At 43.2% G+C, this 19,028-nt stretch overlaps 3 protein-coding genes across 3 annotated transcripts; 2 read left to right on the top strand and 1 right to left on the bottom strand.

The window, feature by feature from the left end:
* The first annotated feature begins 1,428 nt into the window (after nucleotides 1–1,428).
* Nucleotides 1,429–3,260, top strand: LOC132874542 (E3 SUMO-protein ligase ZBED1-like). Its single transcript, XM_060910800.1, has 3 exons — nucleotides 1,429–1,976; nucleotides 2,119–2,218; nucleotides 2,332–3,260. Exons 1-3 carry the CDS (start codon nucleotides 1,533–1,535, stop codon nucleotides 2,718–2,720), a joined length of 933 nt encoding a protein of 310 aa, XP_060766783.1. The 5' UTR covers nucleotides 1,429–1,532; the 3' UTR covers nucleotides 2,721–3,260.
* Nucleotides 3,261–5,052: 1,792 nt separating this feature from the next.
* LOC132873946 (uncharacterized) lies at nucleotides 5,053–7,808 on the top strand. The gene is made up of 6 exons (XM_060909767.1): nucleotides 5,053–5,381; nucleotides 5,551–6,155; nucleotides 6,263–6,353; nucleotides 6,470–6,656; nucleotides 6,813–6,934; nucleotides 7,247–7,808. The coding sequence occupies exons 2-6, from the start codon at nucleotides 5,599–5,601 to the stop codon at nucleotides 7,475–7,477; spliced, it is 1,188 nt and encodes a 395-aa protein (XP_060765750.1). The 5' UTR covers nucleotides 5,053–5,381; nucleotides 5,551–5,598; the 3' UTR covers nucleotides 7,478–7,808.
* A 5,076-nt stretch (nucleotides 7,809–12,884) lies between these two features.
* Nucleotides 12,885–18,720, bottom strand: LOC132873992 (uncharacterized). Its single transcript, XM_060909843.1, has 2 exons — nucleotides 14,204–18,720; nucleotides 12,885–13,533 (listed from the first exon to the last, which is right to left on the bottom strand). The coding sequence occupies exons 1-2, from the start codon at nucleotides 14,668–14,670 to the stop codon at nucleotides 13,332–13,334; spliced, it is 669 nt and encodes a 222-aa protein (XP_060765826.1). The 5' UTR covers nucleotides 14,671–18,720; the 3' UTR covers nucleotides 12,885–13,331.
* Nucleotides 18,721–19,028: the final 308 nt, after the last annotated feature.

Here is a 19,028-nt window from a genome sequence, read left to right on the forward strand (position 1 = left end):
ATAACTACCTGTGCTCTTAAAGGGCCAGCGCAGAATTTCCCCACCACTACACATAATGGCAAGTGGAAAAAAATAAACCCGTTACACTAATAACGGACACCAGTCAAGTGTTTGACATGGTTACGTGTGTGGAATGTTCACACGTTCTAAACCATTGGTTTCAACCATTGGTTAATACATAAAATGTAATAACAAAGTCACAAACTCAAGGTCCATGGGCTATCAAAAGTCAAATAATGACAATAGTGCAATTGTGATGAGGGTGGGCAAAGTTGGGGGGCCCAAAATTCTAATCTTTCATGGGGCCCAAAATTTCTGGTGGCGCCCCTGCGCAAGAGTATCGATTAATGAGTTTATTTTGCCACCTGTTTGTTCGCCTGTCTATTTTCAGCATCCGCGCCAACGTAGGCGTACTACCTACTCCAAAGCTGCGGGTGGCGCTAACCTCATTATTGTCGCTAACTTCACTTATACTTCACATGCATTACTTTCGTTTCACACATTTGAGTGTGACTTTCGAGAGCGATGGGACCGCAAGAGGGAACAAGCAATGAAAGTGAAATGTTGCACACTCCAGTCAGCGTAAAGTCATGGGTGTGGAAGTATTTTGGCTTCAGAAAAACAGATGGAGCAGTGGTAAGAGATGTTGGCGTTTGCAAAGAGAGACTGTCTGTGTGAGATAAGATACTGCGGCAATACGTCGAATCTATCCGCACACCTGAAAAGGCGCCATGGTATTGATGGCAACTGTCCAGAAAGAACACAGGCTTCCAAGCCTGCCACATCACTGATGACGTATTTCCCTCAAAAGTTGTCGAGTACTTCAAAAAGAGCAAAAACCATCACCAAGGCCATTGCGTTTATGTGCAAAGATATGAGGCCCTATTGCGTCGTAGAGAACGAAGGCTTTAGATACCTGCTCGAAGTTCTTGAGCCAAAGGAACAAAGGTACAATATCCCCTCACGGCAACATTTCAGCGAGTCCTACATTCTGAACTTGTACACCAAAGTTCGTGATGAAGTTATTCAGGGTCTGATGAGTGCAGAGCGAGTAGCCATAACTTCCGATGGATGGACTTCATGTACAACAGAGTCTTACATCACTGTAATGTGTCATTTCATTGACAACGAATGGCAAATGAAAAACCATGTTTTACAGACTCGTGTTTTGGGAGACACTCATTCAGGAGTTAATATCGGGCAGGTTCTGAGACGTGCGTGTGAAGAGTGGGGTATATTGGACAAGTCACCGGCTCTCGTCACCGACAACGCTTCTAACATGATCAAAGCTGGTGAAGAGGCAGAGATGTCATCACACAAAGTGCTTCGCACACACACTCAATCTGACAACACAAGACGGCCTGAAGATTGTGGCCACAGAAAGGCTTTTAGGGCACGTGAGAAGAATTGTGGGGGGTTTTCACCGTAGCGCAGTTGCGACCACAGTTTTGAAGGAGAAGCAAAATTTGCTGGGGCTTCCACGCCACAAGCTCAAAGCAGATGTGAAAACCCAATGGAATAGTTCTTTCGAGATGTTGGAACACTTTCTTGAACAAGCTGCGGTGATGACGACACTTTTCGACAAGAAAGTCAGAAAAGGCTCGTGTGACGTGCACACACTCGGTGAAAGTGATCTCTTGACTGCCGAACAAATGGTGAGTCTGCTAGCCCCGCTAAAGGCTGCTACCACTTTGATGTGCGAGGAGAAGCAACCCGCTGTGTCCATCATTGCACCTCTCCAAATGAAGGTCTTGGCGCATTTCGAATCCGCACCGGATGACGCCCCCTTAATCAAAGACACGAAACGACTCATGGCTGATGATCTTAGAGAGCGGTATGTGGACGAGGAACCATTCTTAATCCAAGCAGCTGCTTTGGACCCCCGATTCAAAAAGCTTCCTTTCCTGGGTGATGAGAGAAGAAACCAAACCTTTGAATATCTTGCTGAAGAAGCAGCACAGCTGAAGGAACATAGGGTAAGTTGTTTCTCATCTTAAGTGGTTCATTTAATAGTGATGGTGTTTAATTTAATAGTAATGATGATAAACTCGTTGTCCCATTGAGTACCTATTTACTGTTAAGTTTGCCTTTATGTGTGTCTGTCTGTGTGTGTTACAGAATGAGTCAGAGGCCCAGCCTGAGGAAACACCTCCTCGCTCTTCTCATGACCCGATTCCTAGGAAGCTAAATGAAGTGTGTGATGCGGAAACCACTGAAGGTATGTATGTATTCATACATTGTAGACATACTTGATAAAATCACACTCAAATCTACTCTTATATATAACACACAACTATAATCAAGTCTTTTTTTATTTCTATTCCATTCTAGAATGCCCTCCTGTTTCCAAGAAATCAAAGGTATTAGAGGACCTGTTTGGCGACTCCTTCTGCACTGAGGACCAAAATGTCAGAGACAAAACATCCAAAGAGCTAGCCCATGATGAAATTAGGAAGTACAGCGATGTTGCATCTTTGAATCTAGATGGTAAGGTGTTAGACTGGTGGAGAGCTCACCAGGCTGAGTTTCCTCTCCTTGCAGACCTGGCCAAGACTTACTTATGCATTCCTGGTACAAGTGTACCATCAGAACGTGTATTTAGTACAGCAGGGGACATCGTGCGTTCAGAGCGTAGTGTACTGTCTTCTGAGTATGCGGACCAGTTGATTTTCTTGAAGAAAAATCTGTCAAGGAGCACCATTGAGAGTACTGAACTATAGAGCTCACCCTCCTTGTTTCTGGTTGTTTTGCCATTAATGGGCCGTAGGCTTATGTCCTAGACTTGTTACTTTTGATTCTTACTGCACTTAAACTGGTTTTGTTGAGTAACTGTTCTATTTGCAAGGCCCCTGCTATAGCTCAAGCCATGTGTGACCACTATTACCTCATTCTTCTAAAATGTAAATGCATTTTTATTTTATAGTGAATGGGCTGTAAGCTTATGTCCTAGACTTTTGTTACTTCTTATTATTGCACTTTAAGTCATTTTGTGGAGTAACTGTTCTATTTGCAGTTCACCTACTGCAGATGATGTGTGACCATTACCTCTTAATAAAATGCAAATGATTTTTCAAAATGTAACCAAGAAAAGTGCAGGGTTGATGTACTTGAACTGTAGAGGTCAGTCTTTGTTTTGTTGTCTTTTTTTTTTTTTTAACAGTGAATAGGCTAATTGGCCATACTAGACCTGCACAGTAAGCACTAGACTTTTTGTTTTTATTACAATTTATCTGATTGCACTTTATTTTACTCTTTTTGTGGAGTAACATACTTGTGTGAATAGAATACTGTTTCTGTATTCTTAATAAAAGGCAAATGATTTTTTTTTGTTTTATTTGAAAGGCAAGGCAAGTTTATTTATATAGCACATTTCATACACAATGGCAGTTCAATGTGCTTTACAGAAGTAAAAACAAAAACAGTAAACAATAGAGAAATAAAATTACATAAAATAATTTTATTTTTATTCTAAAACAATTAATTAAAAGAATTAAAATAATTAAAAGAAAATAATAAGAATTAAACAATAGTAGAAATAAAATAATAAAATGAAGTTAAAATGAAACTTGATATAATGTTTAAAAATACAGAGTATTGAATCGTATCGTATCGTGGGGAATTCCGAAGTATCAAAAATAATTTAATCGTTGGCTTAATAAAAAAAAAAAAGATATCGTATCGTCATTAAAGCAATAGTTCAGGATTTTTGACATGAATCTGTATGGCATCCCTGTCAACAGTGTCGTGCAAATACACTGACTTACCCCTGACAGCATCCTGTGAGTCCAGTTCTTGTCTAGTTTTGGTCCAGATGAAAGTAGTCCGGCAAGTTTGTTGGGGTCACGAAAGTAAAACGTTTTTCTTCTCAAAACAGTACGTGTTCAAAAGAGTGATATATTTGCATCACAAAACCGTTGCCAAATAAAAAGTCAGACCTCGAAATCGCTTGGCACTATTTTCTCTCCCTTGGTATCACTGCGCGCTGTCATGTTGACATCTGCGCAGGAATCAACACCTTTCCCATTGTTTGGCAGTGATTAGGAGTTCAGATCTGTGGCGCTAACAAGCTAATTTGAGAGCAAGAACAGTGACAAATTTATCACCTTCTATAACCTATACAATAATATATTTGTGAAAATGGTGCGCACTTGCGACTATCCAGGCTGTAGCAACAAAGATGTGGCTGAATCTCCGCTCACATTTCACCGTTTTCCCATGACGGACGTGTCACTGAGGAAACTTTGGCTTGTTGCTCTGGGCTTTCATGTGGACTCCAAACAGGCAAAGGTAAAAAAGCTTCGTGTTTGCAGTGCGCACTTCAGCGACGACGACTATGTTTCTTCATGCCCAGGACTGAGAAAGAAACGGGTTTTGAAGAAAGCTGCTGTGTCCCTGCACCCCAGGTAAGAACAAAGTTGTACCGCCATGCTTTCAAGCGGACAGGCTTTCAAGAATCAGCTAGAGCTAGCAACGTTGTGTTTTGAGACATGAATGAAAGACATGTTGTTATCTGCCCGTGACATTACGAGATACTGACATAGAGCAAACATATCCTAACTCCAGACACATTTGTACATTCCAAATTTACGCCAAGACAATGGTAACATTGAAATGAAAACATTGGACAGGACAATATCAATCCTCCCAGTTCTACCCATGGTATCAGTGCATAGTGACTGGGTGATGCACGGAGGCTGTGCAAAAGGAAAATGGGGAAGCTTACAAAACATACATTTATGTAGACTGTTATTACAGTCGTCAGCAACTACATGGACGTGTGGGATGATGTCTATGAGTAGTCCATGATTAGAGTCACAGTATTGGCAAGCATATGTCTGCTGTATGTGAGTTTCTAAATGACAAGGGTGGTCATGTCATTTGGAAATCTGTCAAAAAATGACATGAACATGAAGCTAATGTTTTATGAAAAAAAAAGATATTCTGACTTGTCAGAGACTGTAAAGTGGATGTATTGTCTACCCTAAAAACTATATATAACTGGAATAATTATAGAAACATATTTGACACTGTTAGTAGTTGTAGGAAGGAAATTGTTTCATATAATATCACTGTTAGCATGTTTGTAAAACATGATTGAGGTTCTTGTAATCTACAATGCAAAACTTGATGTGTTTTCAAAGGCATGCACTCCTGTTGCAATTGCTGAAACGGCACAGTCTGGGGGCAGTAGTGAATCAATCCCTGAAGAAGTGGACCAAGCTTTTTCTGGACTCCCTCAGTCAACCCCTCTGAAGTCCAGATTTGACCATGAACACTTGAAGATGGTTCTCACCAGCCCAGCAGAAACGGTTCCAAGAACAAAGCCATCAACATCTGGTACATACTTGGCCCTACCTCCTACCTGGACTCACAGGTCATAGGTATGCACAAATTCTCATCTTGTTTTCACACATTTTGTCTGATTGAAAAGCTATCTATTTCATAAGGTCAAAATATGAAGATGGGGCTCATTGCCCACCATAAATGAAATACACATAAATGCAGTCAGTCTGCCACTTTGACTCCACTTTATTCTTTCTTCATTCATAGTCTGGGAAACCGAGCTCAGCAGTTGCATCCGAGACACTGGATACAAGCATGAGTTCCATAGAAGCACCTTGTGAAAGAGATGACAGCACATTTCTTCCACTGAGTAGTGAATGTTCATCCACAAGAACATCTTCCTCAGATGTGAGCAATGCGGGAGCAGAAAGGAGAGGTGACTGGTCTGAGAGGAAGTGGATTGTCAATGAGTCAGCCCTTATGGAACTTTTTGCAACTTGTCACACATGTGGTGTATCCATTACTGACAAGAAAATCACCGGCAGTGGATCCAAGATCAAAATAGAATGGACATGTCTCAATCACCATACAGGAGTGTGGCAGTCCTGTCCTGACGTCCGTGGAATTCCTGAGAATAACCTAGTATCCTCAGCAGCCATTATTTTCACTGAAACAACACAAAATGAAATTGCAGAGTGGGCCGATCTTCTGAATTTACAGCTGCCAAAGAAGACATCTTACTATTCACTTCAATCAACCTATATGATACCTGTTATTCACAAAGCCTACACTGACATGCAAGAAAAAATTTTGTCAGAACTCCAGGAAACAGCAGTTGCTGGTGGACACGCAGATGTCGGTGGTGATGCGAGGTGGATATTTCCGTTATGGGTTATACAGTATATGTGCTCCGTTGTGCTCTTACATTATAATTCAAATCAAATTAATCACAAGTAACTTCCTTGTTTGTCATCTACAGATCCGATTCCCCCGGTCACAGTGCCAAATACACCTGTTACAGCTTTATGGATGATGCAACAAAGAAGATAATCATGTCAGATCTAATTCAGGTAAACATAAACAACATTGTCAAGTAAGTTATTGAGTGTCTTTTATCACTATGTTCTGCTTTTTAGAGGCCTCCCTGCATGTCTTTTCTGTCTATTCTACTACATGAACAATGCAGGTATCGGAGACTACCAGTTCACCAGCAATGGAGTCTGTTGGTTTCCGGAGGGGCCTGGATCGTCTGCTGGACTCTGGAGTTAGTATTGATGATGTTACTACTGACCGGGCTCCATCAATACGGAAGATCATGAGGGAGTCCTATCCTGAGCTCAGACATCAATTTGACCCATGGCATGTTGCAAAAGGTTGCATTACTTACACATCATACTGTTTGTGTTATTATTTGTGATCTTCACATTTGAACTTTTGCAGAGTTCAGAATTCAGAGTTTACTGTCATGTTATGATTTTTGGTAAAATTATTCATCAGGATTTGCATTTTCATCTTTTTGCATTATTTAGGTGTGAAGAAGAAGGCCACTGCAGCTGCAAGGAAGAAAGAAAACCGGGACCTGCAGCCATGGATCAAGTCTCTGAGCAATCACTTCTGGTGGTCGTGCAGCTCTTGTGGTGGCGAAGAGAAGGTGATGATAAAACTGTTTGGCTATGCATATCACATGCAAAGCACACTATCTTTTAGCCCTGTAATTCTTAACAACTACTTGTCATGTATGAAGTTGCCAAGCTATTTCATTGCGATGTTATTACTAAAACTATATTCAGAATCTGTTTTCTATGATTACTACTAATTCTTGCAACTGGGTTGGTTCTTAGTAGCTGATGATTATGTAAATGCTGCAGAGTTTTGTTACACAAAAGCGTGGCCAAATGAGTGCACTTTGTTGCTAACAATTACTTTGAAATTTGCTAAGCAGTGTCTAAATGTCCTCAAATAGGAGTTGAGACAGCGGTGGACCTCTGTCCTGTATCATGTGTGTGGTATCCACCGCTGGGAAGAAGATGGGCAAGAGTACAGATGTTTCCATGACGACCTCAGCGATGAGCAACAAAAAAGGAAGAAATGGCTGAAGGAGGGGAGTGCTGCCTGGAATGCGCTCAAGGGTGTTGTACTCGAAAAACCTCTTGAGAGACCCAAGTCAAATGACTTTGTTCAAGCATACAGGTAAGTTTGGATAAACTTCTGAGCCGTAAGTTGATCACATTTATCCCTAAACAAATATGAACACCTCTTAGAGAAGCATGAATAATGCAATGCTGTCCTTTGGGAAAACAAAAGCAATTTCGCAAATGTACAAGAAAAACTTTACTTTGCCCAACAAAACATAAAAAAAATAGTGATCATAGCAATAGCAATAATTTCAGACTGTTTGTATACGTATAAAGTTGAAAATGTATGTAGTATGCTCTGGCCCCATCCCAATGCGGCGTGGCGATGTAGCTTACAGCAGGTTATGGTCGCTGAACTGCTGGCTGTCCAGGTGGTGCTCTGAAAACAGTGTGGGCTTTATAGATAATTGGGCTAATTTTGAGGGCACTGCTGGCCTGTTAGGGCGGGACGGTATCCATCCCACTCGGGAAGGTGCTGCTCTCATTTCCTGCAGCATAGGTCATAGTCTCAGAACAGGCCTAGTTAATTTCTGACAATCCAGAGCCAAGGCCAGGGAGCAGACGAACAGGCTAAACCGACTGTCTGCTAGCTGCACAGAGTCGTCACTCAGGGCCCACTACATCGAGACTGTGTCTGTTCCCCGAGCTAAACAAAAAGGTAGAAATTTTCAGAGAGTTTGTTCCAGTAACCTAATCAATATAAAATTAGATCAGACTGACTGTACAGCTGCTGCCAGCACCTTTGATCTAAAGGTGGGGCTATTAAATATTAGATCTCTTACATCTAAAGCGCTAATGGTTAATGAACTCATTACTGATCAGGAGTTTAATGTACTGTGTTTAACAGAAACATGGATTAAGCCAAATGAATATATAGCATTAAATGAAGCGAGTCCTCCTGGATACAGTTATATACACCAGCCTCGTCTAACTGGCAGAGGAGGAGGCGTTGCGGTTATTTATAACGATTATCTAGGTGTAACACACAAACCTGGTTATAAATTTAATACATTTGAAGTTCTTCATACTCATATAATGTATGTAGCCTCGAAAAATAAGTCTACCCAGTTAATTCCATTGCTTATTATTTACAGGCCCCCGGGGCCATATTCTGAGTTTCTTTCTGAATTTGCAGATTTTATCTCAGATCTGGTTATTTCCTTAGACAAAGCTTTAGTTGTCGGAGATTTTAATATTCACTTTGATAACCCAGAAGACCCTTTAAAAACAGCGTTTGTGTCCATTTTAGATTCAGTCGGGATTAAGCAGAATGTCATAGGACCGACCCATAATGGTGGTCACACCCTTGATCTAATACTAACATTCAGATTAAACGTAGACAATATAGTCATACTTCCACAGTCTGAAGTTATCTCAGATCATTGTCTCATCTCATTCAAAATATGTCTGAGTAATAATATATGCACCTCACCACGCTACTGTATTAAACGTACTTTCACGTTAACTACTGCACAGAGCTTTATAAATGATCTCCCAGAGCTGTCAACTTTGATTGGGTCACTGTCAGCCCCTGCAGAACTCGATCAGGCAACTGAATGCTTAGAGTCAACATTCCGCCATACTTTAGATAATGTAGCTCCTCTAAAAAGGAAAATGGTCAGAGACAAAAAATTAGCACCCTGGTATAATGATGACACTCGCACATTAAAACAGACCACTCGAAAATTGGAACGTAAATGGCGTCAAACAAAATTGGTAGTGTTCAAATTGGCGTGGAAGGAGAGCTTCCTGAAGTATAGAAAAGCTCTTAGTGCTGCGAGATCAACATATCTCTCCTCCCTAATAGAAGATAACAAAAATAATCCTAGATTCCTATTTAATACTGTAGCAAAATTAACCAGGAATAAGTCCACTATCAACACATGCACACCTGCAGTATGTAGTAGCAACGACTTCATGAATTTTTTTAATGACAAAATTGAGAATATCCGACAAAAAATTCAAACTACTAATTTAAGGTTAGACAATGAAAGTGACCTTGTAGTTAACAATATAACTGTATCAGATCATCAGTTAGAATGTTTTACTCCCCTAAAAGAAACTGAATTACTTTCATTAATCTCTACATCAAAAGCCTCAACTTGCGTACTAGATCCCTTACCGACACATCTATTCAAACAGATAATGCCTGGAGTAATTGAACCGCTTCTAAAAATAATAAATTCTTCTCTTATGATTGGCTATGTACCCAAATCCTTTAAACTAGCAGTTATCAAACCCCTGATTAAAAAACCTGACCTTGATCCCTGTCAGCTGTCCAATTATCGGCCAATATCAAACCTCCCCTTTATCTCCAAGATCCTTGAAAAAGCTGTGGCACAGCAGTTATGCTCATATTTACATAGGAATAACATCCATGAAATGTATCAGTCAGGATTTAGACCTCATCATAGCACAGAGACAGCACTGGTTAAAGTAGTAAACGACCTACTGTTGGCGTCTGATCAGGGCTGTGTCTCGCTACTTGTGTTGCTTGACCTTAGTGCAGCATTTGATACCATTGATCATTCCATTCTTCTGGATAGACTAGAAAATGTTGTGGGAGTTAAGGGAATGGCCCTCTCCTGGCTCAGGTCTTATCTAACTGATCGTTATCAGTATGTCGATATAAATGGTGATATTTCTAGACGTACCGAGGTAAAGTTTGGTGTTCCACAAGGTTCTGTCTTGGGTCCACTGCTTTTTTCTCTATATATGTTACCTCTGGGCGATATTATTCGTAAACATTGTATTAGTTTCCACTGTTATGCTGATGACACACAGTTGTATGTCTCTGCAAAACCTGATGAGAGACACCAGCTTAATAAAATTGAGGAATGTGTTAAGGACATTAGACAGTGGATGCTTATAAATTTCCTTCTGCTTAACTCTGACAAGACTGAAGTACTTGTGCTAGGACCACATACAGCTAGAAGTAAGTTTTCTGATTACACAGTAACTCTGGATGGCCTTTCTGTTTCTTCACGTGCAGCAGTAAAAGACCTCGGAGTGATTATTGACCCCAGTCTTTCATTCGAAACTCACATTGATAACATCACCCGGATAGCTTTCTTTCATCTCAGAAATATTGCAAAGATAAGAAATTTAATGTCATTGCATGATGCAGAAAAACTAGTCCATGCTTTCGTTACCTCCAGGTTGGATTATTGTAATGCCTTACTGTCTGGATGTTCCAATAAGTGCATAAACAAGCTCCAGTTAGTTCAAAATGCCGCAGCAAGAGTCCTTACTAGAACTAGAAAATATGACCACATCACGCCTGTCTTATCCACACTGCATTGGCTCCCAATCAAATTTCGTATTGATTATAAAATACTACTATTGACCTTTAAAGCACTAAATGGTCTCGCACCACAGTACCTGAGTGAACTTCTGCTCCTCTATGACCCGCCACGCCTACTTAGATCAAAAGGTGCAGGCTATCTGCTGGTACCTCGTATAGTGAAGGCTACATCAGGGGGCAGAGCCTTTTCTTACAAAGCCCCACTGTTATGGAACAGCCTTCCAAGTAATGTTCGGGAATCAGACACAGTCTCAGCATTTAAGTCTAGGCTGAAAACATATCTGTTTAGTCAAGCCTTTTGTTAATGGTGTTTATGAGGTAAAGGAGTAGATCTGGAGGGTCCTCAGACATAGAGTGTTTTGGTAAACTGGGATGTATGGATGCTGTCAGTCCCCACTCGCTTGCTCACTCGAGTTTGTTGACGGTGCAGTGGCTGGCTGCTTTATGTCCCGGGGCTCCCTCATGCCTGTGTTACCTTCTGGCTCTCTCCTTTTAGTTATGCTGTCATAGTTAGTTGCCGGAGTCCCTGCTTGTACTCGGTGCAATATGTATACTGTTCCTACTTATTCAGGTGACATTGGGCATACCTAACCACCTGTGTTTTCTTTCTCCCACCCCCCCCCCCCCCCCACCCCAAATCTGTCCCTCTGAGTTACATGGAGTCAACAGGAAATCTTTTGGTGGAGACGGTGGGGACCTCGACTGGCTATCGTAGCCTGCAGGGAATCGGCCGTCAGACATTCTGTCGCATGTCCCAGACCCGGTGAAATGTAACTGAATTGTCTTGGCCAGGCCTAAGGGTCCCATCTGCATCTCATCATTGCTGAGGAGTGTGCTCCCATCACCCAATCAAGCATCCAGCCAGAGCAGGTCATGATATATTTTTTACCATATTAACATGCCATTGTGCGTCATGCCTGATGTAAAGACTCTCGTCTCTGCGAGCCTACCACACAGATTTAATACTTGTCATTTTTAGGGCATACCTAACAACGTGTTTTCTTTCTCTCTCTCTCTCTCTCTCCCCCCCCCCCCCCACCTGTCCCTCTGAGTTACATGTTGATCCTGGGATTGAGATGCTGGCCTCTTCTGCCCCTCGGACCTGCTTGATCCATCCTGGTGCCCTGTGTCTGGTCGGAGTTTTATCGCCCCACTCCTGTGAAGGACGGCCCCATGAGGACAGTTGAGGGTTATACCTGTTAAAACTGTTAATATTATAGTCAGGCTGTCTGTTGTTGCCCAAATGAGGATGGGTTCCCTTTTGAGTCTGGTTCCTCTCGAGGTTTCTTCCTCATGTCGTCTGAGGGAGTTTTTCCTTGCCACCGTCGCCACAGGCTTGCTCATTGGGGATAGATTAGGGATAAAATTAGCTCATGTTTTAAGTCGTTCAAATTCTGTAAAGCTGCTTTGCGACAATGTTTATTGTTAAAAGCGCTGTACAAATAAACTTGATTTGATTTGATTTGAAAATGTGAAAATACAATCTTCTTTTTTTCTTTTAGGGGAGCTTGAAGTGTTCCACAGCTCTATGCTGAAGTACGCAGAGAAGAGGCGCCACTTCACAATGCAGGCAAGGCTCCAACTCAGTGTTATTGACCACAACCTCAATGTTGGCCGTCAGCATGACCGTACTCAGTCTGGTAAGTATGAAAGACACACACACAGATATATATATATATACATACATACATTACACCTTTTGTCATGCCACTGGATAAATCAGCACTTTTCAAACTAGGAGTTACCATACAAAAATCATAATATCCCTCTGTCAAACCACTGGACTTTGAAAGGGCTAAAACCAACATTACAGTAAATATATAGTATAAATATATAATTGTGTTGTGTATGTATATATACATGTAGTATACTATAGTATATGTAGTATAAATATATAATTGTTTTTCCTGAGAATTTTGTCGTATTCAGATTTATGACTTTCATCTTAGTATTTTGCTTTTGTATTTTAGAGTTACTGCTTTATTTATGTAGTCATTCCTCAATTCACAGGCCCCACAAACCACAGTGATTCAATTTCATACCAAAGTAATGAACATGAACCATCCTCATCATTCTTGTGTCCCGTCCCTCTCCTCATTCCCAGGAAAAGAAAAGTACAATGTTATTCACTCCAAACAATCTAACCAGTGGATTGTAAGGAAGCTGTATGAGCCAACAACTCAGGATTTCCGCAAAGAATTGGTGGAACAGGTCATTCAGCGGTGACTTGACAAGAATGTCAGACTTGGAGATCCAGCGTTCCACATCCATCCTCCAGTCACAATATCAGCCAACATTGCTCCCACTCCAAAGCCAAACAAGGATGATTTGGTTACAGAACATGTCACGTTTTCCAAAAAAAACAATAAAGATGTTGGTGTCTGAGACTGAAAAAGCCCTGTTTGTGGTCGCTTACCTTTACCAAGCATTTTTCAGGCCATGTTGCTTTTTGTATAACTATGTGTAAATGTAATAACCATAACATCTGATGTCTTTGTGAACATAGTTTTATTGAACAGGACAGAAATCTGTTTCTATTTTGTATGTTCGATGTTGTTTCAAATAATTTTCCATAGAAAGGGTAAATGTAGAAAATGTACAGTAAAACTTTACAATTTTAAAGATCTAAAACAATTGCAGTGCATCCACTGACTCTTTTTGAACCCTGCATATTGTCCATTTGGTGATGGATATGTTGTTCTTATTAGCTCCACCACACAGGAAGGAAGAACTCTCCTGTTGCCGGGACCAAGCTTCTCTCCTTTCAGGACCCATTCTAATACAATGCGATAGGCAATCAGCCTGTACTGTCTGAAATAGAAAACAACATAACATAAATGAGCAACTTTTTGCCAGGAATGTATGCATCAACATATCTGGCTATGGCAGAATTTGGTTGCTGGTGGCATTTTATATACATATATAAGTACACTGTTGGGACATAGGGGCGTAACCTTTGGGCCCACCCTAAAATAATTTGCATTAGGTAATTGTTTGGGACAGAAGGCTTTATTGTGCAGACAAAAGAAGGTGCTAAATGCTGGGGGCAGGAGGAGACAGGGAGTCTGATAGCTTGATCCTGTGAGGACAGGAGATCATGCCAATTGCTGGGGGCTGCCATTTAGGCCAAGACATTTATTCCTGAGCACAGTAGGATACAGACATGTTGAGGCTCAGGTCTTATAAAGCTCTGATACAAATATGAAGTTCTAAGAACAAAAATAACTTGGGAATACACAATAACACATGCATCACCATTAAAAATGTTATGTAAAAGATTATCATTATTACTCATACTCCTTCAATGTCTGATGTGTACACCCATTTGTTGTAGTCGTGTATGACCTGGACTATACTAACTAAAGCATACAGTATGCCAGAATAAGTAATTGCTTGATCATGTGTACAGTTTATAAGGTTATAAAGATTCAACTAACAACACCTGTAGGCTACAACATGTAAAAAAGGAGTCAACACTTACTCTGAAGACAACTGACCATCGGGTCCAGCTGGCCTGGGACGCTTCTTCCAGTTAATTTTAGGAATGTGGAAAAACGTCTGCAAGACACCAACATTCAGGAGTGCAGGGAAGTCAGTGTGGTTTGTGATGCAGACAGCAGCTGGCACGCTGGCCTCCTCGTCAATTGAAAGGTCTTGCATCTGTGGCATGATGAGATCCCATTCGTGGCAGCAGTAGCACTCCACCTCTGTCTGCATTACTTCACATTTGGAACAAGTACACCACCATTTGTCGGTCACCCGGTGTCTCGCGGCTCCAGCTGCGGCTCCAGCTTCACCTTCTTCCACTTCTCTGTCCAACCTTTCTCTCTCTGCCCGTTCTAACTCCATCTGGCGAATTTCTTCATCTGTATATTCGGGTTCATAAAGATATCCCTTTGGCTGTGAGATGAAGTCAATGTTTTCAACGTCGCTGTCGTAGTCAGACATGTTGTCGCTAACTTTGCTAGCAGTAAACAATGAATGAAACAGCCGTGGCTGTCACCTGGCGGCAGCGCGCAGTGATACCGAGGGAGAGAAAATAGTGCCAAGCGATTTCGAGGTCTGACTTTTTATTTGGCAACGGTTTTGTGATGCAAATATATCACTCTTTTGAACACATACTGTTTTGAGACGAAAAACGTTTTACTTTCGTGACCCCAACAAACTTGCCGGACTACTTTCGTCTGGACCAAAACTGGACAAGAACTGGACTCACAGGATGCTGTCAGGGGTAAGTCAGTGTGTTTGCACGACACTATTGATGGGGATGCCATACAGATTCATGTCAAAAATCCCGAACTATCCCTTTAAGGCTCCGATTTACACCCCTAGTTATTGGGTAGTAAGTCAGTAGTGCAGATTCAAAATTTAAGGTAAGGCTATTTTCAAGATAATAATTGGGCCAGAAATTAAGTGCTATAGAACATTTGCTTTGTTGTAACATTGTTTCTTCAAGGTTTTTCTCATAATTGCATTCAATTTATTGACATGAGTCTGCTTGATGACGTTGATAGTTCAGTAAAAGCTATAATGCAGAAGCTGTCTGTATATTAGTTGAATTATTGAGTGTTCTGTGAGTGGTTTGTGCACCATTTCAATTGGGCTGCTTAGTTGTGTTTAGGTTTATTTTTGGCACGTTTCTCTGACATTACAGATGCACCAGACTACACTAAAGCACGTTGCAACAGATCTAACTAACAGAACTAACTCACTCCCCTGCAATCACCCAGTATTTGGACTTCTGCACTTAACCATGTGCCTTGTTAGTACCTGAACATACAGTTCATATTTGGACAAGATGCATCATGTCTAGATTTATTTGTTTTAAATCTGAACTGTTTTAACAGCATTATATTGAAAAAAACATTTTTAGTTTTCATTTGTAATTTTTAAATTTTCTTTTTTTTGTACCACTGAGATGCCATAAAGCTGGGTAATATCTTCAGTATATTCACATGGATACTTAATATTGAGTTTTGTAGTAATTCCCACCTATTTGAAATGATGCAGTTTCTTCAATTGATCTTTTCTGGTCACATGGTTTAATTTCCTAAACACTTTTCATATGAAAAGTGTATCACACTTCATTTGTAAGGGGGGGGGAGTAGTTGACCATATCAAAATTTATGAGCATAAATCCCTTGTACAACACTAGTTTCAGCAAAAAGCCAGACATTCAGAGACAGAAGGATGTCTCATTTTGTTAGCACTGGGTTAAATGTACAAATTTTCTGCATGTCCACTTTACATTTTATTTTAAAATAAAGTTTTAAAGTGTAACAAGAACCTGTGGATTTTTTTTCCTCACACATTCTCATTACATACTTGAAAAATCAGTCATGTAGCTTTGTTCTTCACTTACAACATTGGTTCTGTGCTTGTAGCCAGGTTTGGATAGATTTTGGGAAGACTGACAACCAGTAAGGTCTTTATAGCCTTTTTTTTCTTAACAAAAAAGTGTCTTTAATCATGTGTAAATAACTTGCTAAGTCAATATTCTCGTCGTCTTCCGCTTTTCCAGGGCCGGGTCGCGGAGGCAGCAGTCTGAGCATGGAAGCCTAAACTTTCCTTTTCCCCCCAGACTCCTCGGGAAGAACACCGAGGTGTTCCCAGGCCAGCCGAGAGACATAGTCCCTCCAGCGTGTCCTGGGTCTTCCCCGGGGCCTCCTCCTGGGGGGACATGCCTGGAACACCTCCCCAGGGAGGCGTCCGAAAGAGATGCCCAAGCCACCTCTGCTGATTCCTCTCGATGTGGAGGAGCAGCAGCTTCTCACCCTAAGGGAGCGCCCAGCCACCCTGCAAAGGAAACTCATTTCGGCCGCTTGTATCCGTGATCTTGTTCTTTCGGTCATTACCCAAAGCTCATGACCATAGGTGAGAGTCGGAACGTAGATCGACCAGTAAATCAAGAGCTTTGCCTTTTGGCTCAGCTCCTCCTTGACCACGATGGACCGGTAAAGTGACCGCATCACTGCAGAGGCCGCACCGATCCGCCTGTCGATCTCACGCTCTATCCTTCCCCCACTCGTGAACAAGATCCCGAGATACTTAAACTCCTCCACTTGAGGCAGGACTTCACCAACCTGGAGAGGGCAAGCCACCCTTTTCTGGTCGAGATCCATGGCCTCGGACTTGGAGGTGCTGATTCTCATCCCACCCGCTTCACACTCGACTGCAAACCGCCCCAGTGCATGCTGAAGGTCCTGGTTTGAAGAAGCCAACAGGACATCATCATCTGCAAAAAGCAGAGATGAAATCCTGTGGTTCCCAAACAGGATTCGTTCCGGCCCCTGGCTGCGCCTAGAAATTCTGTCCATAAAGATTATGAACAGAACCGGTTCACCAAAACCCCTTATGGATAACAATCGATCAAAGACCATGACGTCACCCGGTATGGTGCAGCCGGGGCCCCAACCTGGAGCCAGGCCTGGGGTTGGGGCTCATATGTGAGCGCTTGGTGGCCGGGCCTTTGCCCACGGGGCCCGGCCGGGCTCAGCCTGAAGCGGTGATGTGGGCCCGACCTCCTGTGGGTTCACCACCCACAGAGGTAGCCGTAGGGGGCTGGTGCAGTGTGGATTAGGCGGCAGTCGAAGGCAGGGGCCTCGACGACCTGATCCCCGAACACAGTGGCTAGCTGTTGGGACATGGAATGTCACTTCGCTGGGGGGGAAAGAGCCTGAGCTTGTGCGGGAGGTTGAGAGGTACCAGCTAGAGATAGTCGGGCTCACCTCCACGCACAGCTTGGGCTCCGGAACCCAGCTCCTCGAGAGGGGCTGGACTCTCCAACTTATCTGGAGTCGCCCATGGTGAATGGCGGCGGGCTGGTGTGGGCTTGCTTATAGCTCCCCAGCTCAGCCGCCATGTGTTGGAGTTTACCCCAGTGAACGAGAGGGTCGCCTCTCTGCGCCTTCGGATCGGGGAGAGGGCTCTTGCTGCTGTTTGTACCTACGGGCCGAATAGCAGTATAGAGTATCTGGCCTTCTTGGAGTCCCTGGGAGAGGTAATGAGAGGTGCTCAGACTGGGGACTCCATTGTTCTACTGGGGGACTTCAATGCTCACGTGGGCGACGACAGTGATACCTGGAGGGGTGTGATTGGGAGGAACGGCCTCCCCGATCTGAACCAGAGTGGTGTTTTGTTATTGGACTTCTGTGCTAGTCACGATTTGTCCATAACGAACACCATGTTCGAGCATAGGGGTGTCCATAAGTGCATGTGGCACCAGGACACCTTAGGTCGGAGGTCGATGATCGACTTTCTTGTCGTTTCATCGGATCTCCGGCCCTATGTCTTGGACACTCGGGTGAAGAGAGGGGCTGAGCTCTCAACTGATCACCACCTGGTGGTGAGTTGGATCCGCTGGCGGAGGAGGAAGCCGGACAGACCTGGCAGGCCCAAACGTATGGTGAGGGTCTGCTGGGAACGTCTGGCCGAGCACTCTGTCGGGGAGGTCTTTAACTCCCACCTTCGGGAGAGCTTCTCCCAGCTTCTGAGGGAGGCGGGGGACATTGAGTCTGAGTGGACCATGTTCTCTGCCTCCATTGTTGATGCGGCTATTCAGAGCTGTGGCCGCAAGGTCTCTGGTGCCTGTCGTGGTGGCAATCCCCGAACCCGGTGGTGGACACCGGAAGTAAGGGATGCCGTCAAGCTGAAGGAGTCCTATTGGGCCATGTTGGCCTCTGGGACTCCTGAGGCAGCTGACTGGTATCGGCAGGCCAGGCGTGCCGCAGCTCGGGCAGTTGCGGAGGCAAAAACTCGGACCTGGGAGGAGTTCAGTGAGGCCATGGAGGAGGACTATCGGTCGGCCTTGAAGAAATTCTGGCAAACCATCCGGCGCCTCAGGAGGGGGAAGCAGTATCTGCTAACACTGTTTACAGTGCAGGTGGGGAGCTGTTGACCTCGACTGGGGACATTGTCCGGCGGTGGAAGGAATACTTCGAGGATCTCCTCAATCCCACCATCACGTCTTCCATTGAGGAAGCGGAGGCTGATGACTCAGAGGTGGACTCGTCCATTACCCAAGCCGAAGTCACTGAGGTGGTTTGCAAGCTCCTCAGTGGCAAGGCACCGGGGGTGGATGAGATCCACCCCAGGTATCTCAAGTCTCTGGATGTTGTGGGGCTGTCTTGGCTGACACGCCTCTGCAACATCGCGTGGCAGTCGGGGACAGTGCCTCTGGAGTGGCAGACTGGGGTGGTGGCCCCTCTTTTTAAAAAAGGGGACCGGAGAGTGTGCTCCAATTATAGGGGAATCACACTTCTCAGCCGAGAGGAGAATTCGGCCAATAGTCGAACCTCGGCTCCAGG

The sequence above is a fragment of the Neoarius graeffei genome, chromosome 26 (genome assembly GCF_027579695.1).
Source record: "Neoarius graeffei isolate fNeoGra1 chromosome 26, fNeoGra1.pri, whole genome shotgun sequence".
Taxonomy (NCBI): domain Eukaryota; kingdom Metazoa; phylum Chordata; class Actinopteri; order Siluriformes; family Ariidae; genus Neoarius; species Neoarius graeffei.

Bases quoted from the DNA above. Each gene is read 5' to 3' on its own strand.
- LOC132874542 (XM_060910800.1), top strand. From the start codon at position 1,533: ATGTTGGAACACTTTCTTGAACAAGCTGCGGTGATGACGACACTTTTC. The intron at 1,977-2,118 runs GTAAGTTGTTTC...TGTGTGTTACAG, and splicing joins CACAGCTGAAGGAACATAGG to AATGAGTCAGAGGCCCAGCC. The intron at 2,219-2,331 runs GTATGTATGTAT...ATTCCATTCTAG, and splicing joins TGATGCGGAAACCACTGAAG to AATGCCCTCCTGTTTCCAAG.
- LOC132873946 (XM_060909767.1), top strand. From the start codon at position 5,599: ATGAGTTCCATAGAAGCACCTTGTGAAAGAGATGACAGCACATTTCTT. The intron at 6,156-6,262 runs GTGGATATTTCC...TGTCATCTACAG, and splicing joins GATGTCGGTGGTGATGCGAG to ATCCGATTCCCCCGGTCACA. The intron at 6,354-6,469 runs GTAAACATAAAC...TGAACAATGCAG, and splicing joins TCATGTCAGATCTAATTCAG to GTATCGGAGACTACCAGTTC.
- LOC132873992 (XM_060909843.1), bottom strand. From the start codon at position 14,670: ATGTCTGACTACGACAGCGACGTTGAAAACATTGACTTCATCTCACAG. The intron at 13,534-14,203 runs GTAAGTGTTGAC...TTTCTATTTCAG, and splicing joins GATGGTCAGTTGTCTTCAGA to ACAGTACAGGCTGATTGCCT.